The sequence below is a fragment of the Felis catus genome, chromosome D4, assembly GCF_018350175.1.
Source record: "Felis catus isolate Fca126 chromosome D4, F.catus_Fca126_mat1.0, whole genome shotgun sequence".
Taxonomy (NCBI): domain Eukaryota; kingdom Metazoa; phylum Chordata; class Mammalia; order Carnivora; family Felidae; genus Felis; species Felis catus.
Genome location: NC_058380.1, coordinates 7674082 through 7692816, shown reverse-complemented (window position 1 = coordinate 7692816; position 18735 = coordinate 7674082). Strand labels below are relative to the sequence as shown.

Here is an 18735-nt window from a genome sequence, read left to right as displayed (position 1 = left end):
ACGCTGGTGACTGACAGCCGGAACAGGTGATTAGGCATGGCGGAGGAACATATTGGAAATTCTTATTGCTTTTGTGATTAAGAGATGGTGGAGTCCCCGAGGAAATAAAAGCCTGGTGTTGAGATCAAGTCTGTGAGCTCTGCCCTCAGAGGAGGACCCAGGAGCTAGCCTCCCTGCTCCTCTGGGCTTTCTCTCTGGAGCAGAGCTTACTGAAGGCTCCCCACCTGTCTCCTGTAGAGGGGGGCGCAGGTAAGTAACTCAGTTGGGCTTTAACGCTAACAGAGCAGCACGGGTTGACACGTGTGGTCCCCAGATGCGCTCTCACCAGCTACTGGGAGCAGGGCATTCTAGGCTAGAGCCTCTAACTAGCTCAGGTTAATCTGGGTTAATCAACAGCCCTCTCTCCATCCACATGAAAACAATTAATCTGTATCTCTATGGGTACGGACAGGGCACCCTCGGGGATACGTTAGCTGTCATGTGCGAATGGAGGCAGGCAAGGAGTGTTCCCGAAATGAGGCCAACTTATCTCAGGCCCTTTTCCCAATGCCACAGAAGGCTACCATGGGCCTTGGTTGGTGACTATGTTTTCGTCATTTTAGAGGGCGGGGAGGAAGACCTCCCTTGTCGGGCTGAGGTGTATTGAAAATAGCCGACTGGAGGGCATAGTCCTGTTTGAAGCCTTGTGGGCGGTCAGAGCCCTACTTTTCAAGCTTCACCTTACAAACCATTCATCCAGGGTTGAATGTCGATTCAGATTCACCAGGTCTTGGATGCAGGGAGGGCTGAGGTTCTGAACCTCGACCAACCTCCCAGAGTGCCTGCTGAGGCTGATCTGGGGAGTGCACTTGGAGTATTAGGTGCCAGACCACATCTCAGCTGCGTTTGGTCGTCCCGCTGCCCTACACCTCAGAGCCAAGTTAACATTTACTGAGTACTTTGCAAACCCCTCCCTGGTTTACTGATGAGGAACTTGAGGCCTTACTGGGTTCCTGACTAGGGTACCCGGTCTAGGTCAGGTACCCGGTCTGGGGGCTGAATTCAAACCTAGGAACACAGATCTCAGATCACATGCCTAAGAGTGTTGATCCTGTCTCAGAACTCCCGCGCACCCCATTTGCAAAGACTGGAGTCACTAGGCGTTCTTCCCTCCCACGCACAATGCACCCGGCCGGCTTCAGCCACCAAAATGCTGGTTACAACGCAAGAGGGATCCTCCCTCCTCTGCTTCCGCCCATGCTGAGAGCACCGGAGTGACCTCAGCACGGCCGAGAGAAATTTTCCAGCTCTGAAATTTAACGGAGGTGACAAGTTAAGTAAATTATTTGGTTTGGAAAACAAACAGCTGGTAGGAAATGTGCTTTTTCCCAAATAAAGATTTCAGATGCCTGTCAGGGGTGTATTGATCTACTGGTGGGAACGAAGGCGGGCAGGGAGGGGTTATTCGTGAGCAATGAGATATATGCACCTGTTCCCACAAGTGGCCACAGTGTGGTAGGCTGAGAGGCCACCACCTCCGTCAGTCACGCACAAAAGCGGATTTGCCGTGCAGATCCGTTGAGTCTGAGCTCTTGCGGTAAATGTGCATTTGGAGTCATTTGCACTTGCTTAAAAAGCCACTGCGTTGTTCTCTGTAGCGGGCCTACTCTCGTAGGAAAGGGGGAACCGGTGTCACCCACAGGCTGTGAATTCGCTTACAGTGAGGGCTTGAGTGACGCCGTAACCCTGAGACGTGACAGTTAATGCTTGGTAGCCGGTGCCCTGAAGGAGGTGTGGGCTCACCACCCATCTCCACAGCAGTATTTCCAGGTCTGAGCACAGAGGGCCCCGCTAAGCAATGAAACCAGGCTGAGTTGGCTTTCACAGAGATATTAAAAAAGAATTCGAGGGGCGCCTGGGTGGCTCAGTCGGTTAAGCGGCCAACTTCAGCTCAGGTCATGATCTTGTGGTGGGTGAGTTTGAGTCCTGTGTCGGGCTCTGTGTTGACCCCTCAGAGCCCGGAGCCTGCTTCTGATCCTGTGTCTCCCTCTCTCTGACCCTCCCCCATTCATGCTCTGTCTCTCTCTGTCTCAAAAATAAATAAACATTAAAAAAAAAAAGAATTCGATTCCCATACGAATGGGAATGCTGAGGTCAACCCTGTGTCTGCCTCCCCCATCCATGCCCCCACATCCCCCAGAAGAAATTTGAACCTGGGAAGGATTGAGGAAACTGTTGAACTGTAATGGAAATGTTAACTCCTTTGGCCTCCCTAGAAGTTGGGCACTCAAGACAGACAGTATCGGAGTGGTTCTTAAGAGAACAAAGCAGGCACAGCGGGAGTCAGACGGACTTGGCTTTGAATCTAAGCTTTACCAATTCCTAGCAATGGGTCTTGGGCAAGTCACTCAAGCTCAGCTCAGTTTCTTCATCTTAAATAAGGAGACTATGTCACAGTATGACTAAAAACACTTACCACAGTGCCTGGACTGTGTTTAACTACCCAATAAACCACTGTCGTTATTCTTTGGTTATCTTTATTATAATGATTCTTATCAATAGGCTGGTGGTGGGGGGAAACAAAGGCGTGTGGTGCCCCACAAATGGTAAATCTCCAATCCGGTGTGGCCTCTTACTTAAAGATGCATATAAACTGTGGCCTTGAGTCATTTGAAAGCACAAAAGAGTGTATATACATCATGCTTTCTACTAGTAAGCGTTTTCTGTTCAATTTTTCTATCGCAAGTGCTGTAAAGTCTTCGGGGTCTGCAGAAGAACCCCCACAGGGTTAAAATGTTGTCCTTTATTGTACAGGGGGTAAGGCACACCTGTGAGTTACAACCCCTAATGCGGTTCAGTTTAAAGACAACAAAGTCATTTTCATGCATGACTGCTCTTCGCTTCGTTAAGGAGTGAGAACGGGCTGTTACTAGAATGTCAACACAACCAGCCCTCTCTGAAGCTTAGTGTATCTGCAAGTATTTTTACATTTCCAGTGCTTTTTATTTGTTTCTCCAAGCGCATAAAGACGCGGCCGTGGTTAATTTTCAGGATTCGAAAAACACTTCCCTTCAGTCTTTCTGGAGAAAGCCACTACCGCTGGGGGGTGACTGGAGCTTCGCTGCCCAACAGTGAAAACCTGGGCCCCCATACCTTCTGTGGTTGTTCGCATTTCGCCATGGAACGATTTAATTGCTCTCATGACCCGAGTTCACGAACCAGGGAGAATTTTCCAGCAAGGAAAAGGGCCTGTCAGCTGGAAAATGGCAGAGATGCCGCGGTGGCTCCTTGCCTGTGTGGCCCATGGCTAGCGGGGGCCTTTTTCTCTCTCCTCCCCGCTTTGCTGGGCATTCTCCCTCCCCGACACCCTCCCCCGGGGTGGGCGAGCGGCTTCCTTCCACATTCCAGCCGCATTAGGAAAGCAGAGCTTCTTATGGGTTCACGCAGCCATCTCTGTAATCTTTCTCTCCTCCTGGAGGCATGAATAATTTTAATATTGCCAATCCCTAAAAATCTATTCTTTCTTGCCTGTCTTTTCTCTCCCCTCCCTCTTTGCAGTGTGGAGTATCATTATCCAGCAGTACTGATAAGAGGATAATGAAACAATCCTTTCTCAACCGGCTCAGGTGGCTGTCAGACTAAAATGACACCATCCGTACATCCTTGACATGCTACCCCAAGCTAATTGATGGCAAACAATGGTAACTGTCACCTGTGCACTAAGACAAAGAAAACACACTCGTGTCACCTGATGGGAGAGCTACCTGGCAACCGATGAACAAATGTGTTAGAAAGACGTTCCATTAAGGTAAGAGAGGGTACATCTCTGAAGAACATGCCTATTAACTTTGAGCTTAAGAGCGATGCTGTTCACTGGGGAGCAGAAATAAATAAGGTAAAATGAGAATTTATTGATGTCTGGACAGTTACATGAATATTCAGGTTCTCTTACAAATAGATATTCCCACATGAGCTCCAAACTTCTGTGTAGGCTGCCCAATTACATTTCCACATCATGCAGCTGGATTTACAGCCAGGGAAGAGGTTATTAGTATTTGGAAGAGGACTTATGCTTACATGCCCTTCTGGAAGACACCGCGATACAACCAGAAGATAATGGCTGAAGTCATCCAGGCAGATGCCAAAGGTTACCATCAAACGTCCTGAAATACCAGGTGTAATTAACTGCGTGTCGGAAAAGCTCCTGAAACATGTGCCTTTCAGAACAAAGCCGTTTTGTTACAAGTGAAATGGCGTTTTCTGGCACCTCTCTCAACTTCTCTGGGACCAACATTTCAGGCAGCCCCTCTTGGGTCTTTCCAGACAATGAAGGACTTATCCAACCTCAAATCTCATACCTTATCGTTCTTCCCTTCACCTCCCAACCCACTTACTCACTCACAGAGAGTCAGTTACACAGCAAGTCAGGAAGATAATGTGAACAAGGAGTACCCTGGGAGAAATTCGGTACTGCCGCTATGTGTTACGTCATCCCCCATTTTGAACAGAGAAGGAGAGCAGTCAGAAAGGAGAAAGATGGAGCAGGTATGGAGAACCATTCTTGGAAGCTCTTACGGGAATGTCCCTCATCTCCGTTTTTGGAATAAAGTCTGATTTGGCCACAAAAACCCATGTTAGTAAGAAAATACTTGGTTCTCTAGCTCCTCATTACTTATCCCTTAGTTGCCTCCTACCTGTACCTTGTTGACCCCAAAAGAGGTTTCCTCCCTTTTAGATGCTACCAAGACTACCCCACCCACTCCACTTCCATGCGGTTTCTAAAATCATTTCACAGAGAAGGCTTCTTGGAAACAGATACGGAGCACATACAGCCAATCCAATTTGTAACGCAAATTTCTTCTAGCCAACTCAAGGGCTATTTACCAACCCTGAGCTCTCCCAAGAGACCGCTCGGTAAAATGGAGTCACAACAGCCCTTTTGGGGAATTTAGGAACCACAGTTTGCAATGACTACTGGCCCTGGGCAAAAATGCACAGAAGAGGAATATGGTTTTGTTAGGACTCCAGAGAAGCCAAAGAACCCCCTTTCTTCCTTTTCTATACTTTGCCCACAAAGTGGACGATTTTCTCACTTCTCCTTCAGGTGCCCAGTATTACCTCCTAGATTACTCTCAGTGTAGACAGACTCTGATAAGTCATTGACATGTTACCAGGAATTATGCCCATTTATAACCTTTCTTAAGGAACTTAAAAGCTTTTCCCTACCTGTTGAATGGAGTGTTCAGTGTCGGGTTATATGAATTTCAAGCATCCTTATTGTTAGTTAGAAAGTGTATTTTGAGGAAGTAAGCATGCTTCCTAAGCTTAATCTTTCAAAATTTTCCTTTTCTCCTCGGCATTAATGTGTAAGTCTACAAGAGGCCCGAATCTTAGAAAACACGCTCCTTGATATTTGAGGGTTTAAGCCTCTTCTCTTTTTAGGAAAAACAGACCTTAGTAGAATTTAACTGTGACAACTCTCTGTGATATCTTTGTCAGCCCTGGGCTCACCATGACCAAAACTGAGTCCTACCTGTCTTCTGGCAGCTTCTTCCTAAGCGGTGGCCACATTACTGAGGGCTTAATTCCCACCATGGCCCAAGGTTGTCTCTGCAGCTAGCTGCTTACAATAGGAAGACTTTAACAGTAGTAACTCCATTGCGGAGCCCCTACCTTTGGGCTTCCGCAGACTGTCTGGGGGAGGACAGGAGCGCTGGGTAACAGGCAGCATAGGTGGTATGGATCCCTTCGAATGAAAGAGCTCTGCTGTGTGACCTGTTTTAAATATTGGGTCTTACGCAAAGCTCTGCAAACCCAGGGGCTGGAAGACTACTCAGGTATTTGCTAAATCGAAAATACTACGGTGATCAAAAAACCTATGTGTACTGGCAGACTTTTAAGACAAAATGTGATCAGACATATGGAAGCCACAAGCTTCTTTGATTTCAGTCAGTCATTGACGAAGGTCCCAGATATAAGTGGAAAGCAGAATTTGGCAAACCTGTTGTGTAAAGGGCCAGAGACTAAATATTGCAGGCACTGCTAGCAACAGGCAATGTCCTCAATTCTGTGAGCAACTATTCTCACCTAAGAGCCAAGAGTCTTTTTTACATTTTACATTTAAAAACCTTAAAAACATCCTTAGCTCTCAGGCCATGCAAAAACAGGAGGCAGGCGGGCCATATATGGCCCGTGGTATAATAAATTATCTGTTGCATGCTAACTCCTAAGAACCATCATGAAAAGACTGTGGAACTATTTTTGAAATATGGAAACCAAATTTGAGGGAAGCAAATAGTCAAGCATAGTTTTCTAGACACCTTAGGGTCTATTTTGAGATAAATTGCACGGCCTGGAGAGTCTATTTACAAAACGGGATCAGGAAGGACCAAGGCTATGCCTCAGCAAGGCTGACACAATGATGGTGTAAAACTGCACTGACTGAGGCCATCAATCCTGCTTCTTCCTTCTGCCATCTACCCCGCCCTCACCAACCCACTGCTGAGTAAGTTTGCTTCTCAACCCAGCGCCCTGGGACTCTGTATGACCAGCCAGTGCGTATTTCCACTCTTCATAGCAACAACCACCAAAGAAGTCTAAGTCAGGGGCGCCTGGGTGGCTCAGTCGGTTAAGCGTCTGACTTCGGCTCAGGTCATGATCTCACGGCTCATGAGTTCGAGCCCCACCTCGGGCTCTGTGCTGACAGCTCAGGGCCTGGGGCCTGTTTTGGATTCTGTGTCTCCCTCTCTCTCTGCCCCTTCCCCACTCGTGCTCTGTCTCTGTCCCTCCAAAATAAACAAACGTTAAAAAAAATTATAAAGATTTGAAAACACGTCTCAAAATATGGGAGTTCTAAGTCCTCATCTTGACTTGAATTCTTCTCAAAAGGAACACTTTATCTTAGGACAGCGATTTCTGAACTTCAAGTGGTGGTACCCAGGACTAAGAGGAATGGAGAGGAGGGGTTCTGGTCTCCATCACAGACATGGGCTCAGTCTAGGGGTCATTCTCTAAGCATTTAAGCAAAGAGGACGGAAAAGAGAAAGGAACATATGCCAGCTACAGAGAGCATACCGAACTCTTACGTGCGTTCTCCCTTAATGCCTGTTTCAGTCCTAGGGAGCCACTATTCTTATCACCGATCTAGAGAAGAGGAGAAGTAACCTCCCCAGAGTGGAGAGCCAGGATTGGAGCTCACATCTAGCTCCGCGTTCTTCCTGCCAGACCACACTACCTCTAAAACACAAACACAAACAGAAAACATACTACGTTTGAATTAAAACAATCAATACTTATCAAGACACAATTTTGACAGTGTGATTTCAGAGGCACTGCCGCCCAAGTGATGGGCTTCTGATTCCAATTTGTTTTTCTTTAGAGACCTACAGTGCATTTCCTTAACTCATAAAATGTTATGTGAAGTACCGAACAAATAAAAATATGAAGAACCGTATTTCAGTTTTCTTTTCATCTACTCAATATGCCGATCAAATTCCCAATCTGTTCAGGCTTCCATATTTTCCCTGTTTCTTAAATGGGACTGACGGGTAATTTCTGGCACCTTTTCCCTATCTGCTTGACAGAACTGTAACATATATTGTCCTCGGATCTGGATAAAAGCAACAACAAAAATTACTAATAGACACTGAACACGTGCCATGTGCTAAGTACTATTACAAGAGCTCTGTCATTTAATCCATCAACTGACCTCAGGAAGAGAGAAATAAATTTGAATTGGAGAAATAACATGCCACTTGTAAGTGTTCTATTTGAGCATAGATTGACTACATAGATGGTCAGAGGTATTATTAAAAAAAAAAAACGTGGCCAATGATATGACTTAAGAAAAGAGATACTAGGGGTGCCTGGGTGGCTTAGTTGGTTAAGCGTTTGATTCCTGATTTCATCTCAGGTCATGATCTCATGGTTCATGAGTTCGAGCCCCGCATCGGGCTCTGCGCTGACAGCATCAAGCCTGCTCAGATGCTCTCTCTCTCTCTCTCTCTCTCTCCCTCTCTCTCTCGGCCCCAACCCCTGATCGCACTCTATCTCTCAAAAGAAATAAATAAACTTTAAAAAGAAAAAAGAATAGATACTCAATATTGCCCATCCTTACATTTGTACAGATAAATATGACCCCAAACTGCCTTAGTACTTCAGAACTATGGACCTTAGATCGCTACCTTACCAATCAGAACGTCTTCAGGGGCAGCTGACCCATGACATTTTTCATGAGGTGCATCCCTGTCTCAGAAAAATGTGACAAGCATCCCTGTGGGCCAGTCTGAGGAGCAAGCTCCTATGCGTGCTGACGACAGCCTTTCCCCTTTTCCCTTGAATAGTGAACCAACAGCCCCTCCCCAAAGGCAGAAGCAGGACTTTCATGGAATCCCCAGGGAAAGGTTGCAGTGAAGATTGTAAAACTCGACTTCTTAGGGTGTGAGTGGGCGTTAACAGAGCTGCTGGACAGAGCAGAAGCCAAGATGGCAGCAGCTAAATTCACGGAGACCTGGGCTGGAGTTGGAAGAGGTTGAGGCCGAGGCAGCCACTAGAAATGGGGTCATGAGCGTGAATGAAGCTAGCACAGCCTTGAAATGTAGTGGGAAAACTGAGTTAAGAGGCTAAGGAGGAAGCTGAAACTTCTGAGAAGTCAAGGCGGGCTGTTAAGGCGGCCTTGACGGTGTGAGTCATGGCCAGGGCGCCTGAGTGGGGCAGATCATTCTCTGACAGTATTAAGGAAGATACAATAAAAGCCAGCCTTCCGAGACACGGCTGTTGGTCACCTGGAACGAGTCGTTTCCACAACTACTCTCTTTATGCAGTGCCTGCAAGATGTTTTCTTCTTTTGTTAACAGTAAATCATGGCAAATAATGTCCAAGCTGATTCAGTAATGTCCTTCACTTTTGAGTTTTATGCTATTCACATTTATTTTCAGGGCTAAGACAAGTGTAAAGAAATGAACTCTCACTGCGACTACAAGCACCCGGAAAAGGCCCACTTTCCTTTTTTCTTTATTCTTCACGGGAAAGAGACAGGTCTACCCGTTCCTCTCTTTCCTCGGAAGGTTCATTTGAAGCAGAAGGTCAGGACTTCAGACCCGGAAGTTGGGCCCAAGCCTTCCTCACTGCAAAGCTAATGAGTTCCTCATTCCAGGAATTCTATCCTGAATTCTCCGTCTTGCCCTCTGCATCCGTCTCCTAAGACCTATTTGTGGGTACACTTCGAAGTAAACATAACCTTTCCTTCTCACACCCATTTGAATGCCAGCAAAATAACATGGAATCAGAAAAGAAGAAATAGTAGTATAAAGACAACCAAGACTTTGTTCAATGGGGATAAAGCCACAACCAACCCAGCGTTATGACTCTCCTTTCCTCCACGAGGTGTGGAATTATTTTTGCTCATCCACAAAAAATAATTTTACAGCAAAAACCTGTACGTATTATAAAACTGAATAATTCAGCTTAATCTTGCGTGAAAAACTAACATCAATACAAGGGAGTAAGTGGATATGGAAAACGGAAGCACCAAATTAAGCAGCTTGCAAACATATAAAGTCATTAACATTAGCCTGCATACATACAAATGTGCCCTGTGCTGGCTGGGAATCAGAATTTTAATTTTCTTCAGTTGAGCAGTTACAAGATCTCACTCTTAATCAAAATATGAGCAATGCCGTTGTAACAGTGGTGGGGGTGGGGGGGAGACGAGCTTAATATCCACTGATAGATTTTCCTTAATGAGAAACAGAAATGTATACTATGGGGCAATTTTTTTTCACTATTTGATTCAGTTGTATTATCTTTGTAAGTATTTAATCATAAGTTCCAGAGAAGCATTATTCTATTTATCATTGCAAATATATGGCATATCACCTGTACGTTAAACTGTCTTTTGTGGACAGATTTCCATCACATGGTTTTCATGCGTAAATTTTAAGATGATTATTTTTTAAAGTTTCACCTTTACTGACATATAACTGATATATAAGACTGTAAGATATTTCCAACTGTACCTCGTGGTAATTTGGTATACTATCTATCTAGACACTGTGAAAGGTTCTCTCCGTTTAGTTAATGATGGGCAATTCTTATTGTAACTTCCACCAGTCAAAACGGAGATTATATTCTGCTATAACACTCCCACATTTCATGATCCAGAGCAATAGTTTTCGAAGCGTTGTTCCTGGACAAGCAGGACCCAGGGTCGCCTGAGAGTTTGTTAAAAATCCCCAGCAGAAATTCAAATTCTTGGGACTAGCTCAGAGCTACTGAAACAGAAATTCTGGGGGTGGGGCTCAGAAATCTGTATTTTCACGGGTCTTCCAGGTGACCTAATGCACATAAACAGACTGGCTCAGGGCCAGGGAAGGTGAAATCTACAGGTTAATGCTGTCATTGCCTGCAATGGAGAAAAGCGAGGCTTGCTCCTACCGTTACGGATTTTCCAATCCAACTTGGTAGATAAACCACAGATGTGTGGGATGTTAAGAACAATACAAGAGTTTGACGAGCAGTTCAAGGCAATGTCAGAAGAGACGCGGAAAAGACACTGCCAAATGTTTCCCTTTAAATCACTTCTGTAACCCCAGTGTCCACCTCCTTCTGTCCACTGCTGGGTCCAAGTCGTTCTGTCCCTCTTTCACCTCTGGTGAATTCTAAGCAAATCACTGCTTTTGAAGATCGTGCAAGCAATATCTATTGCATTTTTTATAATGCTCTATGCCTGCTTTTATATAGATCATGTTATTTGATCTTTGCAATTCTGTAAAGTTTAACCCATTGGGAAATTCGTGTGTCAATTTAGAACTTCTAATAAAGTCCCTAAGTTAACAACCACTTTTTGAGAGCAGACTGTACCAGGCACTTTCCTATAAAAATATTTCTAGCCCCTACAATTCTGTAAGCTGTCCTGAGATAGCAAATATATTCAACCTAAGAATACAGAAAAGGTATTAAAACATATACCATAAAATTACATTAAAATACAACATTAACCATTTCATGAAGTATGTTAAATCCCGCATGGATTTCACGTGGTGCTATTTATTACAAAATGTGGTCATATTGTGAGTGGGAAGGCTTCATTTCCCCATAAGAAGGGTGAGGGGAAGGGAATGACAATATATGACTTCAAAATTCCTGCCCTAAAATAAGCTTATTTTTCCTTCAATAATTCCCTATAATATCTGAGCATCGCACTTCTATATCCTCCTGAAAAATCTAACGTTGCATTCAAAATTTTAAAAATTCAAAAGAACTTGCAAGTTCTAAAACATGATCATTTTATATCTCAGTATTAGTGGTACCAATAAAATCCCACCATTCTTGCATATTCCCTTGTTCTAGGTGCATTAGTTCCTCACTCGATGGGTGATTTCCATGGGACTCAAACACCTCAACCACACTGGCCTCTACGGTGTCTTTATGGCTCAGGCCATCGGCAAAGACCACGTTTTATTGAATCTGTAGTACAGTTTCGATCTGGAAGGAGCCATAAGCTTGGTGACCACCTATGGTACAGATCACCCGCCATACAGCACGCTTTGTTAGTGAACAGACTCTCAACCAAGAGCAGGCAGTGGTCCAGGCTGTCCATGGTGCTGCCGACTCGTTATTCGTGCATTCCTCTGCTTCATGAGTTCATCGAGGAAGCTGACGAGACCTTCTTCACAGGCATTAAGCCTTGGAAGTGGCAGTCACCCCTTGATCTACTGGCTGTGAAATACTTCTCCCTCAGATTATCAGCTAAATTACCTAAATTTATAGGCTAGCCTGAAGCGTTATCTAGATATCTAGGAGACAGAGCTTCTGAACAACAGGGCAGAAGAGGTGAGGGAGCCATCCTTGAGAATTGCTCATCACTGTCCCAGCCTTCCCATTAGGTCACAAGATTGCTCTCAGGTTGGCTCAGGATCGGGTCTAGGGACCCCGGGATTTTCAGGATAGTAGGCAAGTAAACACCTCAATTGAAAGTAGTCCTCAGCGTGAACTCAAGCGATATTTTGGCTGCTTGAACCTGGAACGCTATTTCCTTCCACGGAAATAAAAGCCTTTTCTGGAAATCCTTTCCAATCACATTCTCTGGAAACGCTGTCTCAATAAGGGAAGCCAACATGTTAGGAGACTTGTAAGATTTGCAGGTGTGAGAACTGCCACCTTTCCTGTTCTTAGTGCTCTGCAAACCATCCCTCTCTCGGAATCTCACAGATGGTTGTTTACTAAGCCAGTACAAAGGTCCATTTCCAAATCGTGACTTCTGCAAACTGAGTCCTCAGTCTTGTGGCTTCTAGAAAATCCTGGTGCTCACTGCTGAACTGCTTCTGATCCTACATCCATACGTATTCAACAGGTTTCCCTCAAAACATTTTTCTGATACATCACTTTACTAGCACTTGGAATTGTAAGTGCTTAACAACCATTAAACAAATATTTCCTCGACTTTGTGTAACAGAACGTAAAAGGAAGGGCTCCGAGGGCTTTCACCATTTAGCCGAGTCTTTATCTTTGTCAAATTCCCTTAACACTTAGGAGTTTACGCTAAACAAATTGATGAACAGCTTCAGTTTCCTTTGGCATTTTTCACTGTTTGGCTTCTTTCCACAGATCTGTAGTACAGGTTTGAAACTGGTAGGAACATGCACTCCTGGCATGTGCATTTCTAGCACTTTTTTTCAGGGAGGTTTAACATTTTCCTTGTGTGGTTTTCCCTCCTGCTTTGTTCTGCTCTGGGTTTGCTGTGTATTCAGCAAAACAGAAGACTTCATCAATGTTTCAAAAGAGCAAGAACAAAGGAAGTAAAGTAGGACCCGAGGGACACAGGCATGAAGGGAGAAGGAGGGGGCATCAACTTTCACGGCAGTGCACTAACTCCAGGAGCAAAATTCCAAGAACACAGTTCAAGCCGGATGGTCACCTGCCTGGTCCAAACGTCTCCAGAGTCACAGAAAATTCAACTCAACAGAAGACGCTCTGTTGATACTATGGCAGCTCGGGTTCCCGTGCCCGTCACGGAAGCTTGCCCGCCATGGCTGGAGGCTCAAAGCTGGGAGCTCATAATCGTTTTGAAGACCACACACGGAAAAGTGTCAGGAGGAAGAAAAAAAAAAAAAAAAAAAAGGAAATCTGTCTGGAGTGATGAAGCTGGTTCAACACAAATCTTTAAAAAAAAAAAAAACTTTGACCACACTCCCAGACATACAAAACACACATCAAGACAAACGTGCCTCCTCCGTTTGGAAAGTGAGCCATATCCTAGATGCCACACAGGGCAAAGGTACTATTGTTTTCCAAAGATAGAGATATCATGGCTTCCCAAACCCATTTTCAAGTTAAATGCAATGAGACTAGCCCATTACCATCAACTCTCCACAGTGGATGTTGGGCCCGCTTTTCAATCGATTCTGGTTGGCTTCCACTCTTAACTATGGGATCCCAGGTCTTTACGAAGGTCATGGATTTATGGACTGAGGGACTAGGAATTGCTATGTAGCCTGTCATAAACTGGTTGCTAATTTAATGTGCTAGAATAAATGTTCCTATATCAGATATTTGGCAAATCAAACAGACATATGTGCAAACAAAAACGAGTCACGCTTTCTCATGTATATATCTAACACAAAATATTTATATGAGTTGATAACACTGTACTCTGGTGTATTTCATGTGTTTCTATGTACCTGTAGCCGCAACGTCTGTAAGACTGGGTCTGCCCCTCAGATCTCCTAGGGTCTCAAATAGCAGAGGCTCTGTTTTCTCTAAGAGAAAGTACCCAGAGCGGCTGATAAAGGGCCACCAACAATGGGACGACATTAAGAATGTCCTGATGACGGACCCTCTCCAAGTATTTGCGTAACGCCCTTTGCCCTGAATTTGGATCAACTGAGAACTATCCAGTTAAGAAAAAGTCCTACAAACATGGCTTGTCCTAGCCTAGAGTCATGCATCAGTAAGTTCTTAATTCTTTATGGCTTATGAGTACTTTTAAAAAGAAAAAAAACCCCAGTTTTCTGCCAAAGCCTGGCCCCAGAATCAGATGGGGGTGGCCGTGGGACTTGTGATCCACAGATAATAGAAGATCCCCATTGTCTGGAAGGTGGGCCTGGGGGAACTTTCGCTTTCATAGTCATAGCAGCATGGGCTTTCCACGTGTGAGGGATGGCAACCAATTAGTTTGCACAGGTACATCATCATTACAGAGAGTGGAAAATGCACAAAAATCCAGGCGAACAAAGTAAACGGAAACAAATAACTTCCTTATTGCATATTAATCCTTTCTTATTTCCCCTTACGTAGATGAAAGTTTCCAGATATGGAGTCAGCTACCATTCAAACCCAGGCAGAAGGACACCAGGCTGGGAGGGCCCTCTCATCCCCCCTCCCTCCCCGCCATCCCAGTGGTCCACAAACCATTCTTAAAGGGCGGCTTACTGATGTGAAATTCTTCTCAGAGACCTGGGGCTTCCTTTTGAAATGCAAAGATGACAATAACTGTTCCATTAAGAAATCCACATGCAGCCTGTTACTTGCTTGGGGGGGGGGGGGCACTTTTCCTTTGGGTCTGAGTCAAGTTAATAAATTTAAGATACCTGGGAGAGCTGGGTGCCCCGGACTTTTGGCAGATGTCCAGAACTAAAAGAGCTAATGCATTATTTTACTGTGTTTCTTCATGAGAAAAAACAGCCTGCTGCCAGCTCAGCTCAGGAATCAGATGGGGAGCAGGGGTGGGGAGCAACGTGGAGCCCCTGGATAAGGCAAAATACAGATGATCTTAGGAGAATTTTTCTCATGTGAGCATTCCCTTCAACCAGAGGGAAGGGCCTGGGGGAGGACAGTGGCCGTGGCCTCGGCCGGCCCTCGTTACCTGGATAGAGGTCAGGCCCGGGCCCCGGGGAGCGTCCCACCGCACTGTCGGCAGCGGCATCTCGCGGGGAAGTGGCCGAGGGCAGGGGCTGCACGGTGAGGCAATCCTTGAGCAGGTCGGGATGTAGCTCTGTGCTGGACCGCAACTAGGAGAAGGAGAAAACAGAAGACAGATGAGAAAGGAAAGCCGTTCCTAGGAACACTTCCCTGCAAAGGCATAGTGCCCTAAGGTTCGATGCGATGCAATTCAGCACACATATATTTATTTTTTTAAATTTTTTGTCAACGTTTATTTATTTATAGGACAGAGAGAGACAGAGCATGAACGGGGGAGGGGCAGAGAGAGAGGGAGACACAGAATCGGAAACAGGCTCCAGGCTCCGAGCCATCAGCCCAGAGCCTGACGCGGGGCTCGAACTCCCGGACCGCGAGATCGTGACCTGGCTGAAGTCGGACGCTTAACCGACTGCGCCACCCAGGCGCCCCACACATATATTTATTAAATGGCAACAACCGTGGGTCAGCCATTGGGCTTAACAGAGAGTCAATAGGATGGTGACTTCTCCAGGGCTGATAACACCTGGCAGGTGATTCCGGAAAAGTACGCAGCTTAGAGGCACATTTGACTTCGGTCTTTGATGTGTTTCTACTTCTGGGAACCCAGCTTCCAATTATATTTCCGTTTATTTGGTCTGTATCTTATCAGAACTTGTAGTGATAACAAATACAGACTCAAGTATATTTGGTCCAGATTGGAAGGTGCTTTTAAAATAAAGAGGTATGACCAAGAAAATATCTCAGAGATAACTGAGAAACAGCCATTGAAATTTGGTGCCTACAGATTTTACACGAGAAGAAAATATGTAGGTTAAATTTTAAAATATTATGGATCACGATTCAAAGGAAAACTAACGTCATTAGCAGCAATAAAAACCCAACAGTCAGTTGCACATGTACACACACACACACACACACACACACACACACACACACAAATAAGGCACCACAATTTAGATCTTCATTTAATCATAATAGCAAAATACTTCTTTACATACTAAAGAGTTATATGTTTAAAAAAAAAAGGCAGGGATGCCTGGGTGGCTCAGTAGATTAAGCCTCTGACTTCGGCTCAGGTCATGATCTCACAGTTTGTGAGTTTGAGCCCCATGTGGGGCTCTGTGCTGACAGTTCAGAGCCTGGAGCCTGCTTTGAATTCTGTGTCTCCCTTTCTCTGCCCTTCCCATGCTCATGCTCTGTCTCTCGCTCTCAAAAATAAACATTAAAAAAACATTTTTTTAAAATAAAGGCAAAATATCTAAGACTAAAGAATAGGTGAAAAATTATCTGATCTCTTTATGAAAAAGAATTCTGGGAGTGTAATTTGAACGGGGAAAAATCACAACGAGAAGTTTAGCTACAGGAAAAATACAAACCTCTGCTTCTATAAAGACATAAAACCTTAAAATATAGAACTATATTTGTTACATATACTGAGAATAGCATCTTCCGTGTTTAAAGAGAGCATATGAATTCATTTTGCCTTTACCAAGACAGAACTAAACCTTCAGATCTAGGGTTGGAGTACACTAACTCAGCCAACAAGTATTTATCGAGTGTCAGCTGCTCCTCTAGGCTCTGGGAATACTGGTATGGAGCTTCTCCTCGAGAGTGAACCCGGAAAATCCATGATGTCAGGGGGCACTGCTGGTGGGGAAGACCAATATACAGAGAAGGGAGACTGCGGATAGGAAGGACAGCGACCTTAGGTAGACAGCCTCTTGGAGAGGGCTCTGGAAAGGAGCCTGGGAAAGGGGGAGGGACTGAGCCCTGAAGATACGTCAGGGAAGAACCCACCGGCCCTGGGGTGCCTGGATCATCAGAGAAGAGTGAGACTGGAGCGGCACCAGCTTGGGTCTTGGAGAAGAGAAACAAGACAGAACCAGGGACGTAAGCGGGGAGAGATGGAATATGTTTACTAGAGCAGGAAAGGGCCTTCCAGATCATTTAAGGCTCTTAAACATTCTCTAGTCCAGAAATTACTTAATGAGTGGGGCAGGAAGCACACAGAGATTGCCTCACTGTGCAGCCCTTGGTAGGAAGAAAGCATTTAAAAAAGGAGAACTACCGGGGTGCCTGGGTGGCTCAGTCGGTTAAGCGTCTGACTGGCTCAGATCGTGATCTCGCCATTCGTGAGTTCAAGCCCCGCTGTGGGCTCTGTGCTGATAGCTCAGAGCCTAGAGCCTGCTTCAGATTCTGTGTCTCCCTCTCTCTCTCTCTCTGCCCCTCCCCTGCTTGCACTCTCTCTCTCTCTCTCAAAAATAACTAAATAAATAATAAATTTTAACTGACTGAGCCACACAGGCGCCCCTCCTCCGTTTTGTTTGTTTGTTTAATCCTTTCCTCCGCTTTCCAAGTTTTCTACATTCCGATGATGAGTTAGAACTGGCTTGCACCCATCTAAGAGAGCTGTTCGTGTGTATCTTTCCTAAACCGTCCAGGCAATGATGTCAAACTTCGAGCTTGAACTTGGTCAGATTGAGAATATTTACACCATGGAAATTGGCAAATGCTACAAACTGGGCCTTTTTCATCTGGAGAGCTGGTTAACTACTACTCTGATCAGAAAAAAAACCAGACACGCACATGAAACATCAGTAAGTCGCTAGGCAGTAACTTCAGCATTCCTTGGACCTCAGCAAGCTTCATAAAGAGACAAACATATGTCCAGGTCTTAGTCCAAGAATATACAAATAGCATCGTGACCCCGCGTACAGAGAAAGAGCATTTAACACATGTAGTGAACGAGACGTAATTGCATTATAATTTCCTCAGCTTTGCCACATTGGAATCTCTGACCAAGATCGTCTGAATTAGTGGCTAACCCTCTTAGGGCTTTTGGAAGGTATGTTTGTTATTTTGGTACTAACCTAACACATGCTGCGTAAGAAAAACTGGAAAAAAATCCAGGCTTCGAATGAGTTCTGGTGATCACTTTTAATTTACATTTCATCATTACAACGTGATCTGGGGCCCACATGTTCTATGAAGCACAGACATGAACATCTCTCTGCTTTCTATTACTCTAGGGTTTTGTAGTTATCGCTACCAATTCGGTCTTTCCAAAAAATTTCATGGCCATGGACACTCCCGGAGTCAAAGGCAGGCAACTCTTCCTTAGCTTCAACACGTACTCATAGTTGCTAAGAGTGTGATTCCACATGACTTTTTGGGGAGAGTTAATTTGGTTTTCTCTGGGATTAGGCATGGTTCTAGAAAGTGCTTCTTAAATTGAACAAGCCTTGAGGAACTTATGTGTAATTTCCAAAGGAAGACCACATGCATAGAAACACAGCAACGATATGTAAGGTTAGTATTATTCTCTCCCTTCTGGATTATTTAAGGCTCTTAAACGTTCTCTAGTCCAGGGATTATCTAATGGGTGAGGCAGGGAGGTATAGCATGAGCTCCGGGGAGGGCTGTCATTCTATATAAAAGTTTTATATTCGGAGTAAGAAACCCAACTATTTATATAAGACAAATGACACAATGTATATTTCAGCATCTTCTTAGTTGCTAGGAACGTAAAGAAGATAGAAAGAGATTCTCCAATGAGGGATGATGTCTAACTATGGTTCTCCAATCTGGGCGTGCATGAGAACCACCTGTAGGCCCCACCACAGAGCTGTTGACTTATTAGGTCTGGGGTACCTTTACAACAAGTTCCCAGGTGGTGATGACGCTGTTGGTCTAGGGACCGGGCTTTCAAAACCATTGGTCTCTACGAATCCTGATGAGTGGAGCTGAGACCTTTCTGTTTAAGGGAAGAGGAAATGAGTTGTAGAAATAAGGAATCCTAAAAACCGAACTGTCTTTAAGACCCATGCCTCACGTGAC

The 18735-nt window shown here is 44.9% G+C and overlaps 1 protein-coding gene across 8 annotated transcripts in view; it reads right to left on the bottom strand.

Moving 5' to 3' along the window:
• GLIS3 (GLIS family zinc finger 3) overlaps positions 1-18735 on the bottom strand; it is a 547835-nt gene that overhangs the window by 52855 nt on the left and 476245 nt on the right. For all 8 annotated transcript variants that reach the window (XM_045043118.1, XM_045043119.1, XM_045043115.1 and 5 more), the window contains one exon: positions 14843-14987. In XM_045043118.1, the coding sequence (XP_044899053.1) occupies positions 14843-14987 (145 nt within the window). The remainder of the gene's footprint in view (positions 1-14842; positions 14988-18735) is intronic.